Source organism: Typopeltis vanoorti, chromosome 15, assembly GCF_054136105.1.
Source record: "Typopeltis vanoorti isolate ZY-2024b chromosome 15, IOZ_Tvanoo_1.0, whole genome shotgun sequence".
NCBI classification, from domain to species: Eukaryota; Metazoa; Arthropoda; class Arachnida; order Uropygi; family Thelyphonidae; genus Typopeltis; species Typopeltis vanoorti.
This window is the reverse complement of record NC_143563.1, coordinates 7,882,219-7,906,294: the sequence shown is the minus strand read 5'-3', so window position 1 is coordinate 7,906,294 and position 24,076 is coordinate 7,882,219. Positions and strand designations below refer to the sequence as shown.

Here is a 24,076-nt window from a genome sequence, read left to right as displayed (position 1 = left end):
AAAACAGGTGATCAAAGACCTGTTTCTAAGTCCAAAAATAATTAAGAGACAAGAATTCTGAGAAACATAGAGAGTGAACAGATGGCATTAGCAAGTAATATCTTACAACATGCTAATAATAGCGATTCAACTGCCAAATTTTTAGTATCCATCCTTGTTAAAATAAATAATATACACAGATATACAGATATATATATGAAATGAAAAATTTACCATCTGAGCAATTCCTCTGTTTGTGAGAATGTAACGAGCATGAATGAGACCATACAGCATCTCTGCTGCTTGTTCTATCATATCACTCTGATTGGGATTATCTTCTAGTTCATCATCTTAAAAATAAAGATTCTACTTTTAATGCCATATATAAAAGGCATAAGTTTATAGTTACATATTTACAATTAAATTAGTTCCCACGATTAAAACATTTAGATAGCAAAAACAGCCAGACAGATACTTCAAAATCTAGATTATATATAATATATATCCCCTCCCAAAATGACCATATAAGTTTCTGATCTACTGCAGCAGAGGCTTCTTAAAATGATATGCTAGTTTTCAGCAACTGTGTATTTAATACAACAATACTGTGGTAACTCCTCACACACACACACACACTCTCTCTCTCTCTCTCTCTCATACACACACAAAAGAGGGACTATGTACACATATCAGACGAGAAGAACTGCTGAGAAAAGTGGAAACCCTGGATATATGCTATTCAAGGATGTATTTCAAATTAGCTAAATGACATTATCAGAAAACTGAAGATGAAAAGGCCTAGAAGAAGGCACTCCTCATAGTGATAAGAATATACCTTATGATGAAATTAAGCTGGCCTTACTATTTTATCCCCCCCCCCCAAAAAAAAGTTGTAAATCTAAAGTATAGTAACATGGGTGGTATATGGTTAGATATAATCTGGAATCTGTTCAAAAGATAACTTGAAAAAAAGTTTAGGTATTGGCAGCTGTTTATCTGTAAATTTAGCAGTTTAATTCACAACACAAAAAGAAAAAGATTTATTTAGCTGCTAATATTTCACTGGCAAATTTTTTGAAAATTAATGCAGTCATACTTTTTAAGGTTTGAGGAATGTTTTATAGCTGCTTTTGCTGTGGAAATGATTAATTTCTGTGAGAGCTTTTAACATGTGCTCATGTTGGAGGCTTCGTAGAGTAAAACAGCACTGGGAAAGAATAACATACCCACAAAGGCAACACAAAACTAAGTGAAACGTGGATGAAAGACTAGTCCAAACTAGGTGGCCTCAAATGTAAACTGGAATCTCTAAGTGAAGTTTTGTGCATCCATATTTATTCAGGTGAGGCCGATTTCTGAAGACAACTGCTGATTTTAAAATTCATCTACTCGTTTAAATTTGCTTTTAGATGATGGAGCATAGTAGTCTTCTTCCAACTGATCCTGTGAGTTGTATCTAGAATATGGTCTGCAAGGCTCAACTGGCTACGTCAGGCATGGGCAACCTTTCCTAGTTTGGGGGCCAAACTATCATTCGGTCTCCGAGTCAAGGGCCAGACCAAATTATTAAATAAAATAAATTAATATTAAATGAATTTAAACAAGTTGCTACTTCATATTTCATTTATTTATAATATAATGCTTTGGTATAAAGTTCTACATAAATTTTATAATATAATGAACAACATAACAATTTAATGTGAAGATTGGCCTTGAACTTCAACTACGAGATTATCAATATTGACATTAATATTACTTAAGGATAATCGTATAGAATTTTCGAGGTTTTCGTCCATTATTCTTGTCCAAATTTTTGATTTATTGTATTTCATCCTCGAAAAAAACTGTTCACACATATATGTGCTGCCGAAAATACAAATGATTTTTCTTGAAAAGGCGTGTAAATTTGTATATTTTTTTCCCACCAAATAAAATTTATAAAAATCCATCAAAGCAATGCTATTAAATTGTGATTTTAGCACTAAATCCACCTGAAGCTCAATAAGTTCAATCTAAGTTTTCTGGCACATTATTTACATCAGCATCCATCGGACGAGCATATATAGCAAATATGGAGTCTTTGTTTTTGAAGTCAGCAAACCTTGTATCAAATTGCTCTATTAGTGCCTTCAGTTCATAACAATTATAAGGGATATTTTTATGAGTTGCTAGAGTAGGAAAATGATAACGATTTTTAGCTCTTATCTGACTTTCCAACAATCTTAGTTTATTACAAAAAGCTTGGACATGTCCATGCAGTTCATGAACCAATTGTCCTTGTTTTTGCAATTTAAGATTCAGTTCATTTAGGTATCTGGTGACAGCTACAAGGAATGCTAAATCACACACCCGCTCATCAACTTTTACTTGATTAATTGTTTCCTTTTATGTCCATAAAATGTGCAATGTTTTGTCTCAGATCATAAAATCGTTTTAACATTTTATCTTTACTCAAACACCTCACTTCACAATAATAAGACACATCTTCATAATCCGAAAATAGGTCTGCCAAATACTCCTTAAATTGGCGGTGATTAAGTGTACGTGACTTAATAAAGTTAATCCTGGCTACTACAACTTCCATAACATTTGTGAATTTAATCGATTTTGCACACAGATTTTCTTAGGTGGATAATGCAGTGAAAATTCGTTAAATTTTCCAGATGGATCTGTAGTTCTATTGTTCTTTCATGAACTATTCCAATAAATCCCTTCTGTGCACCAACCATTGCAGAGGTTCCATCAGTGCATATGCCAGATAGTGAACTCCATTTAACCCAAAATCTCTCGAAGACTGTGTTGACTGTTTCAAATATATCTTCACCGGTAGTTGTTCCTTTTAATGGCTGAAGCACCAATAATTCTTCTGTGATGTTGAAATCCACATCAACTCCTCGAATAAATATTGCTAGTTGTGCTGTATTGGAGGCATCGGTACTGTCATCCAAAGCAATTGAAAATGCTTCCGATTTAGTAATCTTCTCTTATAAACTTTTTTTGATATCATCAGAGATAATTTCTATCCGTTGGACAACAGTACGTCTCGACAAACGAATATTCTCTTAGTCTTTTTTCTTTTCAGGACATATTATACTTGCAACATCCAGCAGACATTCTTTGATAAATTCTCCTTCACCAAATGACTTAGAATGCTTAGCGATTTTTTCGCTTACCACAAAGCTGGCTTTGACAATGCTGTGGTGCTGTGTTCTTTCTTTGCTTGTTGAACATTTGCTGCTGAGTATCCAAGTTCTTCTTCAACTTCTGTATTTCATCTTTTCATAGTTGTCCATCAATTTTTGGGTGATCCACGTGTCTCGAAGTAAATTGTCTCTTCAAGTTGTATTCTTTGTTGATGGATATGGATTCATTGCACAGCAAACATACAAACCTTTATTCAGAATAAAATAATAATCCTCCATCCAGTTGTCTTGAAAATTGACGATTCTCTGCATCTACTTTTGTTTTTTTTTGCAATAACCCCTGATATTGTCCCAAATTTATAAGCGATATTCAGAACTGTCAAACAAAACTGTCTTCTACACCGCAGGCACTGAACAGAACATAACATCAATGCAGGCAGCGAAGAAAGCACAACACCAACGCAAGTACCGAACTGACACGTTGTAACATGTTCACACATGCTGCTAGTCAAAGTGAGAAAAAGACCTTGGTTGGAGAAAACATAGTGTTTTTTGCGCAAGTCATATGACGTCAGCTTAATGTGAGCTAGTAGAACACACCATGTTTTCTCCCACCATGAATCAGACAAACTTCGCTGAAATAGATTAGGGCCGGATCAAAAGAAGTAGAGGGCCAGATCCGGCCTGCCCATATGTGGTCTGCGTTAACAACTGCTGGTGTACTTTTATGTTCTTCTATGTGGATAGTGTTCTAGCTTTCTGATTGTTCATAGTTAGCCAATTTCCAGGAAAAGATAGAGAAGGAAGTTGGTCTTTAGTGGAGTGGATAATGGTAGCTAGTTTCAAATGGGACTAGAAAGCTGTGTAGAGTTGTAATCCTTTAGGATTCTGGCTTTTTTTTTCCACCCCAGTGTGCCTCAGATGTAGGAGATGGGATAGCATTACTTAAATCTGCCTGAAGAGAAAGTCATGGATTGTGCACACGTGTGTGTGTGGGGGGGGGGGATGATTATTATTATTTTTTTATTATTATTATTCTGGAGAAACTGCCATTAGTGTTACAAGAGCGGCTTTACTGGAACAAAGGTTATAAGCTCTATTGGTTAGCTTTTATTACACCATATTGCTGAGAGAGAGAGAGAGAAAAGATGGGAAAATTTGTGAATGTTATCTGCCTATGTGAATGGGTTTCCTGTATACTAAGAAAAAAAGATTACCATTAAAAAGACAAGTTACCAAGATATCTAGGAAATCTAAACTATTATCAGTTTCAATTGTATATTAGATTATGATGTAGACTACTGAGATGATAAGAGGAAAGTCTAATATGTCTGGGCACGAGGCCAAAAAGAGAACACATATTATATATACATATCTTAGCCAGACAGATTTGAGGGGGGGGGGGCAAGTCATGAGCTTGCTTTTTTCAAATTCTTCTATGAAAAAATTAGCAAGGCAAGTGAAGAGAACCAATAATGGTACCTCTGTAAATTTTGCTCTTCCGAGAGAAATATCCAGAATGAATGGCAAAGGAAAAGAGACCTGTGATACCAGGTAGAAAAACTTTTTTTAAAGTGTTAAGGTATTATTTAAAGGAAAAACAGATTTTCAGTGAGGTGATGGAGAAAAAAAAAGATTTTGCTAACTGTTTTGTATAATTTATAGCAGGGAAGAATTATCATCTACTATAGGTTTTGTTTAGGGAAGGGGGGGGGGATGGAAGAACTAAAGGTTTTTTTTTCCCCTGATTTCAAGAGGCCAGGAGAGTAGAGCTATTTAATAAGATCAATGATACAGGCATAATCCCTCAAGACTGGTTACACTCGACCCTCATCATGCTACCTAAAAAGGAAGGAGGGGGGGATGGAAGAACTAAAGGTTTTTTTCCCCCCTGATTTCAAGAGGCCAGGAGAGTAGAGCTATTTAATAAGATCTATGATACAGGCATAATCCCTCAAGACTGGTTACAGTCGACCTTCATCATGCTACCTAAAAAAGCAAATGCAAAAACTTGTAATGACTATAGAATGATCAGCCTAACGAGTCACGTTCTCAAAATGTTTCTGAAAATAATTCAAAAAAGAATATACAGAAAATGTGAAGACACCATCAGTGATACCCAATTTGGCTTTAGAAACGGTTTGGGAAAAGAGGCTCTTTTCTGTTCTCAGATCTTATTCCAAAAATGTATTGACCAAAACAAGGAAATATTCATTTGCTTCATCGACTTCAAGAAAGCATTTGACAAAGTCCAACATGCTAAATTGATTGTGCTATTAAAAAGAATTGGATTAGATGGTAAAGACATCAGAATCATTGAAAACTTATATTGGAACCAAAAGGCATCTGTTCAAGTTGATGACATTATTACAGACTCCATTAACATCAAACGAGGAGTAAGGAAAGGATGTGTGCTGTCACCTCTTCTTTTTTAACATATACTCAGAAGCCATATTTCAAAGTCTTGAAATATGGCTTTATGTAATTAATGTAAATGGTGAAATCATCAATAACATCCGATATACTGATGACACAGCTCTCCTGGCTGACAATATTCAGGATCGTCGAATCTTCTGGAACTAGTGAATGAAGAGTGAAAAAAATGGGATTAAAAATAAATATCACAAAAACTAAATATCACCAATTCTTATCAGCACTTTCTTTAAATGGAAAACAAATAGAAAGAGTGGCAAAGTTTAAATATCTCAGATGCTGGTTAAATGAAGATTGCAATCCAGAAATGGAAATAAAAGTTAGAATTGAAATGGCAAGAAAAAATTTTCTCTTGATGAAATCAACACAATGTAACAGCAGTTTAAATTTAGAGCTTAGAGTACTCATGGTTAAATGCTATGTATGGTCTGTACTGCTATACTGTGCAGAAACTTGGACCTTGAAGACAACATCAATAAAAAGGCTTGATGCCTTTAAGATGTTATACAGATGAATGTTAAAAATCCCATGGACAGCAAAAATGTCCAATCAGAAAGTACTGGAACAAATGGAGAAATCACGTGAACTTTTAGATACCATAAAAAAAAAAAAGTGCACATCTTGGTTACCTACTTCGTAATGAAAAATATAAGATACTTCAATTGATTATAAAAGAGAAGATAAATGGAAGAAGAGGACAAGGAAAATCTTGGCTGGCAAACATCAGACAGCGGACTGGCATGAACTCTGAGAGACTGCTCAGAGTGGCTGAGAATCAATCAATATTTGCCAAGGTGGTTGCCGACCCTCGATAGGAGATGGCACTCAAAGAAGAAGAAGTAGAAGGAGAGTAGATGTTAATTTTTTTTTTATCTGAACTTTTGTGGGATCATAATCTACTGGTAAGTAGGTAAAGCAATAACCTCCCTATCCCTTCTTGTCAATCTGTTCTTTAACATTCAACGAATACTTTGCGCTATTTTGTCAACTGCAATGTGCATTCTAAACTTTGTCTGTCATCACTCCCAAATCCCTAGCCTCATCAATTTCCTGCAGTTCCAGTACCATCAATGTAATACACAGCATGTAATCTTTTCATCAACTTACATTCTGAAGCATTAAAATTACAACAATTATCCTTTGCCCACATTGCCAATTTATTTTAGTCACCCTGCAGAATGTCTACGTTACCTTCATTAACTACTATTGCATGCAGGGTTTGCATCATCAGCAAACAACTGAATATCCCTCACCTTTAAATCATTCCCTATAAACATTAATAAGTTATACAAACTGAACAGTAAGGACCCTGGCAGAACTTTGAGGCAGTGAACTAGTTACTCTCATTCTCCCAGACTCCACCACATACTACTCTCTGATGTCTTTGGTTTACACAAAATAATCTACATAGGTTACTGCCTTTCATCATCATTCTTTTCAAAAGACTGGCTTTGTCAGAACTTGAATTCATCACACACACACATTCCACTGAAGCTCTTTTACAATGGGGTCCACTACCTGTTAACTTCACGTTTCTTTTGAACGGTTATAACTAAAATTTTCATTTCAAAGATAATAAACAATTGACCTATTCCCTTGTTCTTGCTCTTGTGGACTTTCATGTCCACAAGAGCAAGAGAACCATTTGTTTTCATTGCTCTTGTAATCTTTCATAATAAATCTTTGGTGATACAATTGGAAGAGTTCCAGGATTGCATGCAGTTGCACAAATCATGCATTGCAAACCACACTAAAACTACCAGACACAAGGTCCACTGAAAAAAAAAGACCAAGTGCTATACAAAAGCTGCTTTTTATTAGATTGTATAAAAAATAAAAGTTGTGAAGTTCTGATTGATCAGCCTTTATTATTATTATTTTTTTTTAATGGTAACTGTACATAAGGAGTTCAGGAAAAGAAGAAAAAAATTAACATAGGATTTCAAAATGTGTCGACTGTACTTTGTACGATGCACAAGAGGGAAGACTTCCAAAAGATGGGAGCCATAAAATGGGTCATTAATCAACCTAATTGAGCTCTTAAGTGAACCAGTAGTGGTTCCTTTAAGAGCTTAATTCTTCTGAGAATTAATTCTTACTTCTGAACTGAGTCAAAGTAATTTTAGGAAGCTCATGGTAAGAAGTATTCAAAGGCGTATTTAGGTTTTTTTTAGGTGCTGGTTGAAGCTCATTTTTTTGATTTAATAGAACAAAAACAGCACAGGGAATGGATTAAAATGGAATGACTTATTTCATCTCTGTCAGGGTGACATCATGGGAGATAAAACACAAAAATTATAAATGCGCACATGAACAACAACAACAAAAAAAAAAAAAATGCATGCTTCTTCTAATACTATGGCATTTACATTTGTTTTGCTTGTGTGCATTTTACAATTTTTATATTGTATCACTTATGATGTCTCTATAAAAGAATGAAATATTGGAGTAGTTTAACCTACATTTAATTCATTCCTTGCATTTTCATTCCATTAAACCAAAAGTTGAGTTTTTTTTTTTTAATACAACACACGATAAACTGCAAGATGCATAACCATTGAATGCCTTGTGTTGCCAGGGCAAAGAGCAAAATAATCTCTTGCTTTTCTTTTGAAGAGCTGGGGACTGTTTTTTTGGGGAATACTTCATGTGAAAGTTGTTCCACAGAACCATGATAGGTGGAATAAGACAGGTGAGAGTAGCTGGTTCAGTGAGTCAGCAGTTACCTGTAAAAGAAAGTTGGGCAGCAGTCGCTTATTATACTGAACAGCACCCAGGAAATATCTGTAGAGAGAGAGACAATGTAGAAACTGATCATCCATAAGCCAGTGAGTGACTGAAACAAGTCTGAGACAGAAAGAGAGGTTGTAAACCAGTCAAACTGCCCTCTTCTAGACAGCATCAAGCATTTTGTTTTAGGTGCTCTTCCATTGTGAGAGCAGTATCCCAAGGTTGGAAAAATTTAGGATTAGCTGGACATATGAAAATTTCATGAGTAAAAAAGAAGAGCAAGTTTTTTTTTCTTAGTAGAGAATGCTTCCAAAGAAGAAGATATAGAAGTGATATGATTATGGCAGGAAAGGCTTGGCATAAGAGTTAGTCCAAAAACAGCATTATAAGAGTCAGGAGAAGATTTAAGGTCTTAATTGTAAGAAAAAAAGATAAAATTGTATTTTGGAAGCACTGCAAGTGACTAAGTTGTAGGATGGTGTGGAAATTGAGCACTATAAGATTTGTTATATGAATAGGAGGAGTTGGGAGTGCTTTATTAGCAAAACTGTTCATGGGGGGTTTGAAGTCAGTGAAAGGTCTGTCTCAAGAGACAACCATACCCAGTGAAGTCCATTAGTTTTAGGACTTCATTTGCTGCACTTACACAGTACTGGAGCAATCTATTAACAAATGCATTAATTAAGTAACACCAACTAATGTCTAAATCCTCAAAGACTGAGTTGGTGAGACATCTCCTCACACACTACTCAACATAAGTTCAGTAGTGTGTAAGTTATGATGTGTAAAGTGATTTTTCTTTGTACGTCATGGATATGAAAAGACAAATGTGATTAAGTTTTGTTTTAAATCAGGATTTCTGCTAAAGAAACCCTAGAAATGGTACAAAAGGCATATGGAAATGAGGCTCTTGAACCAATCTAACATCTTCAGATAGTAGTTGGTAGAAGACGATGAGAGAAGTGGCCGCATCACATCAATATGAACCCAGAAAAACATTATGTAAATCATGATGGCAGATGAAAATCTTTAACAAAATCATTACAGGAGATGAAAGTTGGAATTTTGCCTGCAGTTCTTCTGGAACAAAGTGACAGTTCAGAGTAGGTTGGTGAGACATCTCTCAGACTGAAGAAAGAAGCTGAAATGTGCATTACTTTTTTGACACACAAAAGTATCCTGACCTTTACTCACCAGATTTATCCCCTGTGACTATTTTCTGTTCTCAAAGTTGAAAATGAGCTGAAAGAACACCAGTTTGCAAATGTTCCACTCATCTAAAAGTCTAATGAATTAAAGACATTTGAACAAGCAGAATTTAATCCAGCCCTCCAAAAACTGTAATAAAGCCTGTACAGATGCCAATGGATCATATTTCAAATAACAAATGTTTTATCTTTCTCTCATATGTTTTCGATTTTTTGTAATTTGTGTCCTAAAATTCATGGGCTGCCCTGTGCATATTTGGAGCATATGAGGGTGGTCTGAAAAGTTCTCGGACTCGACCATAGATGGCAACACTATCGGCAAGATTTTTTTCCCCAAGTTGGTGCATCTATATGAAATTGCATTTCATTCTATCAAGTAGTTTGTTTTATACAGCTGTCTGAAGCAAAAGTGTTGTCTGTATCCCTTGAAATGGATAAAATTGAGTATCATGCAGTTGTAAAATTCTTTGTAAAAGAAGGTTTAACAGCAAAAGAAATTCATTCAAAGTTCATAAAAGTTTATGGGCATTTTTCTCCTTTGTTTTCGACAATTGAGAAATGAACTGCCAAGTTTAAACAAGACTGTACCAGTCTTGAAGATGATCCACGTGAAGGAAGTCCAAAAAGTGTAACAACACCAGAAATCATTGATCAAGTGCATGATATGGTATTGGATGACCGGTGAGTCAAAGTGCGTGAAATTGCTGATACTAGAGGTATTTCAAAAGAACGTGTAGGATATATTTTGCATGAAGAATTGCATATGAAAAAGCTTTGGGCAAGATGGGTGCAGCGCTTGCTCACAGTAGATCGAAAATGCACTCACGTGAAAATCTCTGAACAGTGCTTGGAGCATTAACAAGAATAAAACTGATTTTGAGCATCGATTTATTAACATGGATAAGACTTGGATTCACTATTACACACCAGAATCCAAACAGCAGTCAAAACAGCGAACAGAAGCCGGTTGTTCAGCGTCAAAGAAGACAATTCGGTTCCATCAGCAGGAACAGTCATGGCATCGGTGTTTTGGGATGTTAAAGGCATTTTGTTTATTAATTATCTTGAAAAGGGTGAAACAATAACGGAGAAATATTATTCCGATCTTTTAACCAGACTAGACAAAAAAATTCGTGAGAAAAGACCTGGTTTGCAGAAGAAAAAATCATATTTCATCAGGACAATGCACCTACCAACAAAAGTGTTTTGGCAATAGGAAAATTAAGGGATCTGTGCTATGAATTATTGGAACATCCACCCTATTCCCCAGATTTGGCTCTCTCTGACTTCTATCTCTTCCCAAGTCTAAAACTCTTCCTCGCTGGTCAGCATTTTTCTTCGAATCAAGAGGTGATTGCAGATCTTACTGAGAACCACTACAGGATGGGATAATGGCGCTGAAGCATCGCTGGAATAAATGTATTAGTCTTAAGGGAGATTATGTTGAAAAATAAAAATAATTTTGAAATTATACATTTGTTTTTTCATTATTAGGCTGAGAACTTTACAGACCACCGTTGTACTGATTGGGTCTTGTGTCCAAAAGAGATATCAAGACCAGCTACTTGAGATTCCTCAAAGTTTCCATCATCTGTCCAAATGTTGGGTGACTTGGACAAGCAGATCCCTTTGATGGTTTTTAGGTAGCATAAAAATTGAGTATTAATGTTTCTCCATTACTTTATAACAAATTGAAATGAAAGGAGAGGGATGGTAATTTCTTGGTAAAGATTTGTTGCTCTTCTGAGGAATAAGACTGTTCTTTGGAAGTCTTCTTCACTGTGTCTTCCATAAAGATTAACCTTCAGCTGTTCAAAAAATATATCAACAGATTCCTCTTTTCCAACCCTCATGCCTGCACGTGGCACTGGTATTCTATAGATCTTGCATGACCTTTTGTGTGGCAATCAGATATATATACACTGCATACCAGTGGAATGGTGAGAATATAAAGGTAGCATAGAACTGGTCAACTCTGGAGCATAAACTTTGCCAATCAGAGAAACATCATTGGTACATGGACTTTTTTTTTTTTTTTTTTTTTTTTTTTTTTATTGGTGTCCAGTTTGGAAAAGATTCTTCTATCTATTTCTGGGTGGAAAAATCTAAGAAGACATCGAATAGTGCGTGTTTGCCTGGAATGTTAAGAGAAAATTTATGAAGATTTTCAACAACAACAACAAAAAAATAAAATAAAAATAAATAAAAATTAGGATAAGTAACAAGCCAGCAGATGAGCTTTTCCATGAGTATAGATGCAATAAAAGCCTCAGAGTGCAAAATGGATTGTAGCAGGTTGAACAAAACAGAAATTATGGCTGCAATCTAAGAGCAAAACCTAGCTGCCAAGAGAGTATGGTCATATATTCTTAATTATAGGTTGGATTCAATTCTTTGGATTTTTTTCCTTTTTAAAGAAAACGTAAATCGGACAAAGCAGGGTTCTAAAACTAAAATGTTATTTTCATAATGGAATTATACAGATAAGATATTCAAGATGTATTCAAAATGCTCCACACAGTAGTTAATGAGAGCAGGAATCATGTATGCTGTTTTTTTTTAATTTGTTTGAAGTTTTTTGACAAGAAAAAAAATCATTCTGCAATAATTCTAATTTGTCAGCAGAATAGCCCTTTCTACAAGAGTCATGAAAATTGCCATGGATCATTTCCCCTGAAAATTTCAAAAATTCTTATAACTTCTTACCTGGGTTATGAAAGAAATTTTTTGGCACCTGTCATTTTAAAGGCTGAGCTTTGAAAACAGCTTTTAGATGTTGATTGGTCATGGAATCCTATGGAGAGCAGCATCTTCCTCTGATTGGGTGGTATAGCACAGTGCAAAGATTGAAGTTCGCTGTTCAAGCTTCATGTAAATTGTGAAACATGCAATTAGTGCAGTATTTTTTTTTATTTATTTCAAGAGGATATGGATAGGCATTGAGAAGAAAATACTAGTAGAAAACATTCAGAATTACTAACATGCTATTAATTTGCATTAAGGATACCAAGAAAGCAAAACAATGTCTGCACGTGAAATATATTTACATCTGAGCTACTTGTATATAGAAGCCAATGACTTTGCATCACTTGCCTTAGTATGTATCCCATGATGCAAAGCATCCTCCCCTTTCAGACATGTAAAATGCTATGCATAATGAGAAGGGCCACTATCCAGACCAGTTTCAAACTTTGAGGTCTCACCAGGGAACCAGATTCTGTAGAGATACCAAAGTTGAAGCAATTCAGAAGTCATATATATATCTCATATACTAGTAGCCAAAAGGTGCTAGACCTTATTAATAAAAATCTCTGGATGATGAGAGAAAGATGTTGAAAGTTTTTTTACCTTGGTTCTATTATATGTCAAAGATACCAAGAAATTATATACACTTGGTCGTCGACTTACGACCGACTTCTGTTCTGGCTGACAGGTCGTAAGTCGGCCATATTTTTATTAACAGTATTCTTTAACCTTTCTAATCTTCTTCATAGGTGCGGAACCTTTCACAACTTCCCGAATTCTTTCTTTGTCCTTAAGTATAGTAGATACCGTGGAATGTGATAACTTCAAGTCACGAGCTATCGTATTCACTTTCTTTCCGCCTTCATACTTCTGGATAACTTTCATTTTACACCCTAAATCAATAGTTTTCCTTGACTTCTTAGCTGGCGTATCTGTAGATGAAGGCATTTTCCTTTTACTCGACATTTTATGGGTAGTATTTCAGTAGAATTTTAATTAATACACCACATGCAACAGATGCTTGAAAGCAACTGAGTGTATGTGAAAGATAGTTATCATACGATAACTATCATTTCCCATAGTTATCATACGCGCAGCTGCCTGATTTATTAATTTATTTTTTTTTTTTATGTGGTCGTAAGTCGACGACCAGGTGTACTTGGTTTTAATCCTATACCCAAGGAAGCAAAACAAAATTTTACGTGTGAAATATATTCACATCTGAACTACTTGTATAGAAGCTAATGACCACATCACTCCAAAGTATGTATCCCATAATGCAAAGCACACACACACCTTTCAGACATGAAAATGCTATGCATAATGAGAAGGGCTAATACCCAGACCAGTTTCGACCTTTATTAAGGTCTCATCAGTGGGAGTCAGACTAAAACACTTTCAACATCTTTCTCTCACCCACAGATTTTTATTAAAGAGGTACAGCATCTTTTGGCTACTTGTATATGAGATATATGACTTCTGCATTACTTCAACTTTGGTAATCTCTACCAGGTCTGGCTCCCACTGATGAGACATCAATAAAGGTCGAAACCAGTCTGGGTAGTGGCCTTTTTCATTATGCATAGCATTTTATACGTCCGAAAGGGTGTGTGCGCTTTGCATTATGGGATACATACTAAGGAAAGTGATGTGAAGTTAGCCTCTATATACAAGTAGCTCAGATGTGAATACATTTCATGAGCAAAACATTGTTTTGCTTCCTTGGGTAAAGGATTAAAATCAAGTATATAATTTCTTGGTACTGTAGTTCCCCCTTATGCACAGTCAACCCAGAAAATAAACAATTTATAATTACACCAGCAAAGTGGATATTAGATCCACTTTGTTTATTTCAAAGCCGAATGTTTGTAGAAACTACGCAATTTTCGTAAGTTGACCTGAGCACTTACTAGAATACAATCCTCAGCATCCCCAAGTTGCCTTAGCTTGTACTACTTGACTTAAGTAGCTAAGGCAACTCGGGGATGCCAACGATTGTATTCTAGTAAGCTCTCAGGTCAATTTATGAAAAATTCATAGTTTCTACAAACATTTGGCTTTGAAAAAATGTTGGATCTAATATCTTTGTCTATGTAATTTTACAAAGCTGAAATGAAGCCATATGGCTCCTTCTTTTAGTAATAGACAATTCATAAGTTTTAAATTGCGTGCCTTTCTGAGTAGTTCTTGGTTATCAGATCGACTGTTGCAGTATCACAGTGCTTGGGTTCAAGTAACCCTTATTTTACTTAATAATGGCCCCAAAGTGCAAGAGTAGTGATGCTGGCAATTTGGATATGCCAAAGAGAAGTCATAAAGTGCTTCCTTTTAAGTGAAAATGGCGAAAGTTCTCAATTTTCCATAGGATTCAATGGCTGATCCACACCTACAGTTCTCAAAGTTCAATATCTTTACAAAACATATCACAGTCAAAATATTTTGCAGTTCTTTCCAAGCCCAGAGGTAAGGAATTGCTTTTATAAAAATGTTTAAAATTTTCAAGAGAATGATCTCATCTGCACTAATACCCCAGTAGCAAATGATACATCCTGGTCATTATTTAAATATGAAGTCTGAAGTTTGATTGAAAAAAAAAAAAAATTACATGAAAGCATTACAAAGACTTTAAAGAAGGCACTAACAAGCATTTCAGAATATTTTCCTTCTAGAAAAGAAACAAACATTACGACTGCAATATTACTGTCATCACTGAGAACATAAGGGCTTTCTATGATGCCCACAACAGCAGCATCATATGGAGAGGTTAAAAGGTCAGTGGGCAATAAAACAATATTCAAGATAGTGTTTTACAAATCATTGTAAAATTCATTGTTCAATCAATACATTAATGATACTGGAAAAGACCTGAGAGAAAAGGTTCAACTATTTGCTGTTAATGCAAAGAGAGAGAGAGAGAGAGAGAGAAAGACAGAACAATCAGGGATGTTACTGACATACAGCACTTACACAATGGTTTCAATAGGGTGAAACTATGGGCAATTAATAATGGCTGTCAATTAAACAATAAAGTTATACACTTTGACATGTAAGTTCCAATTGTGTGGGGGGTGGGGGTGGGGGGAATGTCTTCTTCCTAACATGCATCTTAGGACAGGTAGCCTCTTCTGGTCTCATGCCATTTTTTTCTTGGTCTTCTGATTCTTATTTTCCCACTTATTTTATATTTGTATAATATTTTCGGTAGTCTGCTGTTGTCCATTCGATGAAAATGTTCTATCAATTTTTGTTTATACTGTCTTTTGTAATAATTAATTGGTTTTATATTAAGGGATTGTAAAATTTCTTCATTTAATTTATGGTCACTTGGTAAGGAGTGAGGGGAATGTTATATTTTTATTTACTTCCTTCACTCACAAGCAAGATTTTGGAATCTTTATTTAATTGTATCAAGTCCTTTTCAACTTTAAATTAACTTGTTGGTCTTATATCTAAATTATATAAAATGACACACACAGTTGTTATGTCCCGTTTTTACTAGAATATTAAACGTTCAACGTGCAAGTGTTATGGTAACCAATGATGTGTGTGTACAGGAATCTATTCTCCAGCTGTATATTAGACTGATGAACACACTCCGAGTGGTTAAAACTCTTAAATTCAAAATAAAAGAACATCTGAAATTAAACTCTAAATCAAGCTTGCACACAGGTTTGCATTCCAGGATATTTCATATGTAACTTAACCTCAAATCAACTACTTAACTACACAAAACCAGTGTATTCTTCAAGTTACACCTTCAAAAACATTATCTCTTGCTACACAGCCTTCCTTCAATTACACACGCCAACAGCTACCTATTATCCTACATGGGCAAAACTCCTGAAATCTTTGTTTCTTGCTTACCTGAGAACTTTTATTCTTTCCTGAGTTCACACAGAAGAAAGACTAATACAAAACAAAAGGGCTCTCTATATGACAGCAATAAGCAAAAACTCATCTTGCAACTTAAAATGACAAAACAATGAAGAAAACATTGCTTGGCTTCATCCAATGGATTTCTACAAGTTCACTATCTATGTGAAGATAATAGCAAGCTCCACTGAATAAACTACTAAAAACCATAGCATCACCCTAGAAATTATTCTTTCTTTTTTTTTTTTTTAAAAAAAAATCTAATCTACATATGAAAGGCCACAAACCTATCGCACACTAGCGTCATGTGTGGGCAGGAGGAATCTGTTCACATTTTGCTTGAATAGCTGAGGGTTGTAATCTTTGGATAATGCAAAGTGTGTGTGTGTGTGGGGGGGGGGGGGGGGGGAAGATTCCAAAGGACACAAGTAGATGGGATGAAGGAGGAGGAGGCAATGAATTCATATTACACAAATTATGGAGTCTAAAACTGTGCTATAAATAATTATTTTAATTTCCTGACTTTTCAACCTTCATATTAAGTCATTGTCTGGAGTATACACATACGAGGATGGTCTGAAAAGTTCTCGGCCTCAACCACAGATGACAACACTACCGGCAAGTTTTTTTTTTTTTTTCCTAAGTTGGAACATCTGTCATAAGCATCCATGTGAAATTACAAGTTAATCTATCAAGTAGTTTGTTTTATACAGCTGTCTGAAGCAAAGATAAAATTGAGTATTGTGCGGCTATTAAAATTCTTTGTAAAAGAAGGTTTAACGCCAAAAGAAATTCGAAGCTCATAAAAGTTTATAGGCACTTTTCTCCTTCATTTTCGACAATTAAGAAATGTGCTGCCGAGTATAAACACGGCTGTACCAGCCTTTAAGATGATCCACGTGAAGGACGCCCAAAAAGAGTAACAACACCAGAAATCATTGATCAAGTGCACGATATGGTATTGGATGGCCAGCGAGTCAAAGTGCTTGAAATTGCTGAGAGTATAGGAATTTTAAAAGAACGTGTAGGATATATTTTGCATGAAAAACTGCAAATGAAAAAGCTTTGTGCAAGATGGGTGGTGCACTTGCTCACAGCAGATCAAAAAAATGCACTCGCATGAAAATCTCTGAACAGCACTTGGAGCGTTTTAACAAGAATAAAACTGATTTTGTGCATCAATTTATTACTATGGATGAGACTTGGATTCACCATTACATAACAGCCTGTTGGTTGAAGAGAAAGTATGCTAACCAATCGGTCAACCAGGTCAGCTAGGAAAATATTTAGAATTGTCTGAATGGACTGTTCTTGTTTCTAACAATATGTAAAGCTGGCTAATCCAACTGAGTACAAAAAAATGCTGGAATGATAACTTAAGTCTTTTGTATAAAAGAGGAGGTAAAGCAAGAGTGAATTGCCTTCCTTTTCTACTCTCTTAAACTGAAACCTAAGTGTGCATTTTTTTAGCATTCTTGGCATTTATAAATAAACCAGTTTTGCATAAAACCTTTTTCAAGTTCAATACTTTTTTGGTTAATGGGATTGACTCATATTTTGTACTACTTTTAGTAGTGGTTAATCAGGGAGAACAAGTAAATAAAAATACATTTGCAGTATTAATAACTTATCGTAATTTAATAATCTTATTAAAAAATATTAACATACTTGCATCGTTATAGTATCAGTTTTTTAACAGCTTTTGAAGCCAACAGGAAAATTTTTATAAGTAGTATCTCATTTCACTAACAGTAAACCAACAAAAAAAAAAGTGAATAAACTTTAGTCTCCAAAACAATCCTGCAACAAAAACTTAAGATATTCCACTCTTGTTCTTTGTTGTTGCTTTTTTGACTCAAAATCATCTTTCTCAAAAATTCTACCATCATCAAAATACACATTCAGATTCCCTTGCTCTTGTGGTGTTTCATACTATGGGTAAACATATTTGTGACATAACACCAGGATTATGAGGACCACACTATACAAGGTGTGATAATTTAATTCCCGGAACGGCCGTGTAGTGTTTTGGTTGGAGTCGTGAGTAATCGTGTTTATACATCCTTTAACTAAAGCATGCATAAACCTCAAGATGATAGCCTGTTGAAAGTGGCATATGTGTGAATGTTCTGAAAAAGTCAAGTATCTTTGGGTGTCATAAGAGATTCAAAGGTGGGCAAGATGTGAACAACAACCCCAGAAGTGGGCAGCCAAAAACAAAAATGACAGATGCAAATGTAAACAGAGTGTGAGATTTGGTACAGTCTGACAGACGATTAAGTGTGCAATTAACAGCTGATGAATTGCAAATGAATCGAGAAACAGGTAATTTTAACTGAAGAATTGGGTATGCAAAGATTTCTGCAAATTTTGTGCCTCAGATCTTGACGGACAAACGTACAGAAGCAGCAACGGGTTTAAGCTGCGACTTATCTTTCTGCAAATAAGCACATTTCCGAGCGTAATTATGAGTGATGAAACCTGGTGCTTCCAGTACAATCTCAAAACAAAATGCCAAAGCATGCAGTGGAAAATCACGCTCGCAGTTCAAGACCATGATTGGGTGTTTCTTTGATCACAAGGAGATAGTCCACTATGAATTCATTGAACAGGGACAATTAGTCAACCAACAATGCTGTTTAGAGGCATAGAAAAGATTACAAGATTCTGTTCAGAGAAAAAGACCTGACAAGTGGATCATCCATCACGACAATGCACCAAGCCATCGTGAGAGAGTTTTGGGCCAAAAAATCTATTACCGAATTAGATCATCCAGCTTAGCTCCCTGTGATTTCTGGCTGTTTCCAAAATTAAAGACTGTGCTAAAAGGACAAAGATTTTCTGACATTGCTGTTATCAAGCATAATGTGATAAAGGAACTCAAAAGTATCCCAGAAAAAGAGTTCCAGGCCTGTTTCCAAAAATGGGAACACTGTCTAAACCAGTGTATAAATGTACAAGGAGACTACTTTTAAGGCAACAGTAGCCACTAATGTATAGTTCCGAGCATAGGTTTTTTACAGGTGCATTCCAGGAATTAAATTGCAGGCGTAGACTTCTGTGACTAATTGGCTCAAAAGATATATTTCGGTGATTACACCACATTCAGTTATATAAAACACTGAAATAATAGTTCCCGACAAGTTTCGTAAATCGTAGGATTTACATCTTCAGGGGGTAAATAGTATAACTTAAAGTTTAAACAAGAGAATTAATAAATACAAATCATAACCGTCTGGCTATTCATAAAACTCAAATAACAGAATGCAGATATATAACATTATTGACGTTGAACAATACTGGACGATGTCAATGTTCTTGTTCATACAGTCCGAGCTCAGATTGAGGTAGATATTTTATTAGAGCTGACCACACTTGATGGAGAATTAAACCTTGATTTTTATTGCATTGGGTTGGTTTTTTAGCATATTAGCAGCTTCTTTAAATTTTCTTATATAACTGTTGTTTTCTATGTGTGACATCATCGTTTTTTGCCAGAGTACATCATGTCCAGTGGAAGTGGTATGGAAAGCAAAACAAGAATGTAATGAAGAACTAAAATACTTAACACAAATCCTCCAACAGAATGGATATGAAACAAAAACCATCAAGAGAATCCTTAAAATGCCTCCAGCTAACAACACAATAAAACAGGATTACAAAAATGCAATCACGCTTCCTTATATCAAAAATGTTACAGATAAGCTAGCCAAATTAATGAACAAACACAACATAAAAGTAGCCTTCCTTCCTATGGAAAAAATCTCAAGATTCCTACATCCACCAAAACTACCGCAACATCCTCTTAAAAAACCAGGAGTCTACAAAATCCATTGCTTTTGCGGGATTTGCTACGTAGGACAGACAGGAAGATCTGGAGAAATACGCATGGCTGAACACCAAAAAGACGTACAATACAAAAGAGAACAAAAAACGGGTCTTGCTTTCCATACCACTTCCACTGGACACGATGTACTCTGGCAAAAAACGACGATGTCATACATAGAAAACAACAGTTATATAAGAAAATTTAAAGAGGCTGCTAATATGCTAAAAAAAAAAAAACCAACCCAATGCAATAAAAATCAAGGTTTAATTCTCCATCAAGTGTGGTCAGCTCTAATAAAAAATCTACCTCAATCTGAGCTCGGACTGTATGAACGAGAACAAGAACACGTGACATCGTCCAGTATTGTTCAACGTCAATAACGTTATATATCTGCATTCTGTTATTTGAGTTATATGAATAGCCAGATGGTTCACTTTAACAGAATGGGAGAGGAAAGATTAGTAAAGCATGAGTTTGATGCCAGAATAGAGAAAACGACCAAGATCTAGATGGACTGATACAGTAATGTGTGCCTTAGAAAAATGAAATATAAGATCTGAAATTACACGAGGAAATTATCAAAAGAAAGTTAGTGATAGCGTGAAGTTTCATGTGGCATCCTAAATCATGAAGATACATATCAGGAATTTGATGAATATGTTAGCAGTTAGATGCTTGACATATCAGGTGAAAAACAAGGATGCATGCTGTTATGCACCATCTACAAGGAATCAAAGGAAAGTGAAATTAAATCTGATATCAAACCTGGATTTATTCATCTCATCTCTTTATGCAAATAGTTTATGTAATACATAAATCACAGTAATCCTCAATTATCCAACTGCAGTGGGAGAGTAATTGTTGGGTAGATAACTGAAAGGTTGGATTGCTGAAACACAATTACAGGTTGCTAACATATTCAAGGTTTGCTCAAAAGAAGGTTGAGCAATCACTATATTATTGGACCCCCACTATGAGTCCATTGGCAATCTCCATGGAGTCAATGGACTCAGTGTGTGTGTGTGGGGGGGGGGGGGTCCATTCAACCACAACATGTCTATCATAATGAACTTTGAAGTTATTTACACTACCTGTATTCACAATGCACTCCATGTCATATTTACTCAAATAAAACAAGTCTGCACACTGTTTGACAAAATGGGATAACTACCAACAAATATAGTCCAAGTGAGGTCTTACCAAGGCCTTGTAAAGAGGCAAAATGACATCCTTATCTTTGCATGTGAAAGTTCGTTTCAGCAGTGCAATTATCTTGAGTTGTATTTGCAATCTTTGCTACATGGGCCCTGAACTTCAACTTCCTATCTACCAACATCCTTAGCCTCGTCAGTTTCTTCTAACATAATCCCACCAATATAATACGGCATTGAATATCTAATCATGCCAAAGTGCATGACTTTACATTTACTGATATCGAATTAACATCCATTTTCCCATGCCCACAATTCCTAGCTATTCAAATCATTTCGCAAGTACTGCATATCAGCAGCATTTCTGATGACCTTACCTAACTTTACATCATCAGCAAATAGCTGTATGTCACCTGTCCAATCCTTCTCAATATCATTAATAACAAGCTATTCCTTTGAGCCTATGAGTTTTTCTAGTGAAAGATGACTGTATAATTCCATAAGCAGAAGCAATTATACAACTTTTATAAGCATTGTTCACATATGACAAAAATTGTAATGTTTAACTATACACAAGAAAAAACAAATCCTTATGATAGCCTTTATATTAGGAGCTTCATAAAAATTTCCAAAAAACCCTAAGTGTTTCTATGACTTTTATATCTGGAAATCAAAAATGATTTATCTTCACCTGATATGCATACCTGGTTCAAGATCTAATATCATATCTAATGCCTGTCTGTAGTGAGGAACTTGTTCACTAAGACCAGTCAGATTGAATTTATCTTGAATATAATCTTCATCCACCTAAAATTAAATAAAATAAACAAACAAATCAACACACTAAATTCAACAGCTTCAAAATACCATAAATGTAAATACTTCAAAGTTCTGACCAAATATTTCACTTTTAAATTTGTAAATCACAAAATCATTGATCATCTATTTCTAACCAGGCTCTTAGATCCTGTAAGTTAAAACTGGTTTGAACACCGTCTTGTATAGTTAGTATAGTGATTTAAATTTATTCAGTTGACTCCCTACTGTGTGCCAGCTTTGCTCATTCTGTTGTCTAGTTTCATATTTAATTTGCCATCTTAACTAAAAATTATGCCAAAATAGTTGAAATTTTTACTTGTTATATAGGTTCCATATTTAAGATGCAGTTGAGATTTTTCAATGGTATGTCTTTTTATTGCTGATTTTCATACCAAATTCATTACAGTAGTTATTCGATTTAGTCAGAATACTGCCAATTTAGATTGGCTTTACTTAGAGAGTACAATATCACCTGCAAAAAACACAAATTTCATACTTTCATAATTTGATCCATGTAGATGAATAAGTGGAGATATAACATGCACTATGTCGTATACCTGATTTTACACCAAACTACCTTCCTTCACCTTCTTACAGCTAACTTATAACTTCAATACAGACTATATATATATATTGCTGAATATCATAGCTGATTTACACCACATAATTGTAGCATTTTGAATAGCTTTTTTTTTTTCCTTGGCTTTTTATACCTCTGCCTTTCTGATCAAATTCCCTCATCTACAAAACTTAGAGATAGATCCTTGCTATATTCCCTCAATTTCTTAATCATTTGTATTAATATGAAAATCTGATTCTGACAACCCCTATTTGGCCTGAACCCAGCATCTTCTAAGTTTCTCTTCCACACTTTTTCTTAGCCTCTTCAAGTATCTTAGCAAGAGAAATTTCCTAATTCAGTGTGCCACTGAGTAAGGAAATTCCTCTGTAATTCTCACATTCAATATAACCTCCCTAATGGCCGAGATAGATAAAATAGTGAAACCAAATTGCATTTCTTATCCATGTTATTCAATAGGTGTTACAGAATCGTATCCAGATTTAGCTGGATGTCTATAGACGTCATGGCCAGTTGAAGGGATTAATTCTTGTTTAGAGATCTATTTACCATGGCCTCTGAATTAATGTAATTGAGCCAATGTAATAGTTTTATATTTCCATATTTGAGCATTTGTGGTCAAATGTCATCTACTCCAGCTGCCTCTCCAAATTTGTTTCTGACAGTTCTTTCTACTTTGCATACTGATATGTATCTCTGATTGTTCTTGAATATTTCCTACCACTATTTTGTAAATTTAAATATTGTATTTCAAATTACCAGTCTGTTGTTAGTGCATTTATATTGTAATAAAAGGGACAAAATTAATTGCAATTTTCCTTTATGTAGTTGTGCACTGTTAATACATCATGTTTAGGTATAGCATTAATTTTTTTTTTAACTAAGTCAACCCACTTGCTTGTAAGTTAATATATCCAAAATAAGGGTTACAATTTAATGTTTGTGTGTGTTTAAAACACAGTGTTGAATAGACTTACACAGTTCACTGAAAGATTTTATACTTCTTTCAAGCAATGTGAAATTAACATGTAATGGCAGCAGTTGCTCTCACTTCATGAGAAGCAGAAACAAAGTATTGTGCATGATGAAGGATGAGTGGAAAGAAATATAGTAACTAGTAAACGGTTGAGAAGAGAGCTGTGATATAGACACATGGAAGAATTTTTGGAACAAGTTAGAGTTACATTAGTAGCAATCTTTCATAAAGGAATGAAAGAAGTTTAAAACATTTTAGCTGTTATGTTACAAAAGTAACTGAAACAACAGTTATAAAAATGTTATTAGACTTATCATATATTAAGGTGCAATGTTTATCAAACATTAAACACTGCATTAGAACAGTAACAATTGAATGGCTATTTTCAGAAATTAGATATGGCAAGTTGATATTTAAATAGCTGATTATTTTTTTCCTAGGAAATACTTCATATAAGAAAAGGAAAAAGAAACATTTATATGACTTTCTAGAAGTCTTAAGGAAGACAGGATTATTTATATTGAAGATTTTATTATGTCTGAATATTGGATCTCTTACTATGAATGTTAAATGTACAGATATCAAGATATTCACAAGAGAAAGATGGATT

The 24,076-nt window shown here is 34.9% G+C and overlaps 1 protein-coding gene across 2 annotated transcripts in view; it reads right to left on the bottom strand.

Annotated features, from left to right (window-relative positions):
• Positions 1–24,076, bottom strand: part of LOC150098341 (casein kinase II subunit beta) — a 104,295-nt gene that overhangs the window by 42,415 nt on the left and 37,804 nt on the right. For both annotated transcript variants that reach the window (XM_090404550.1, XM_090404551.1), the window contains exons 3-4: positions 21,796–21,898; positions 214–329 (exon numbers count right to left, since the gene is read on the bottom strand). In XM_090404550.1, the coding sequence (XP_090260676.1) occupies positions 214–329; positions 21,796–21,898 (219 nt within the window). The remainder of the gene's footprint in view (positions 1–213; positions 330–21,795; positions 21,899–24,076) is intronic.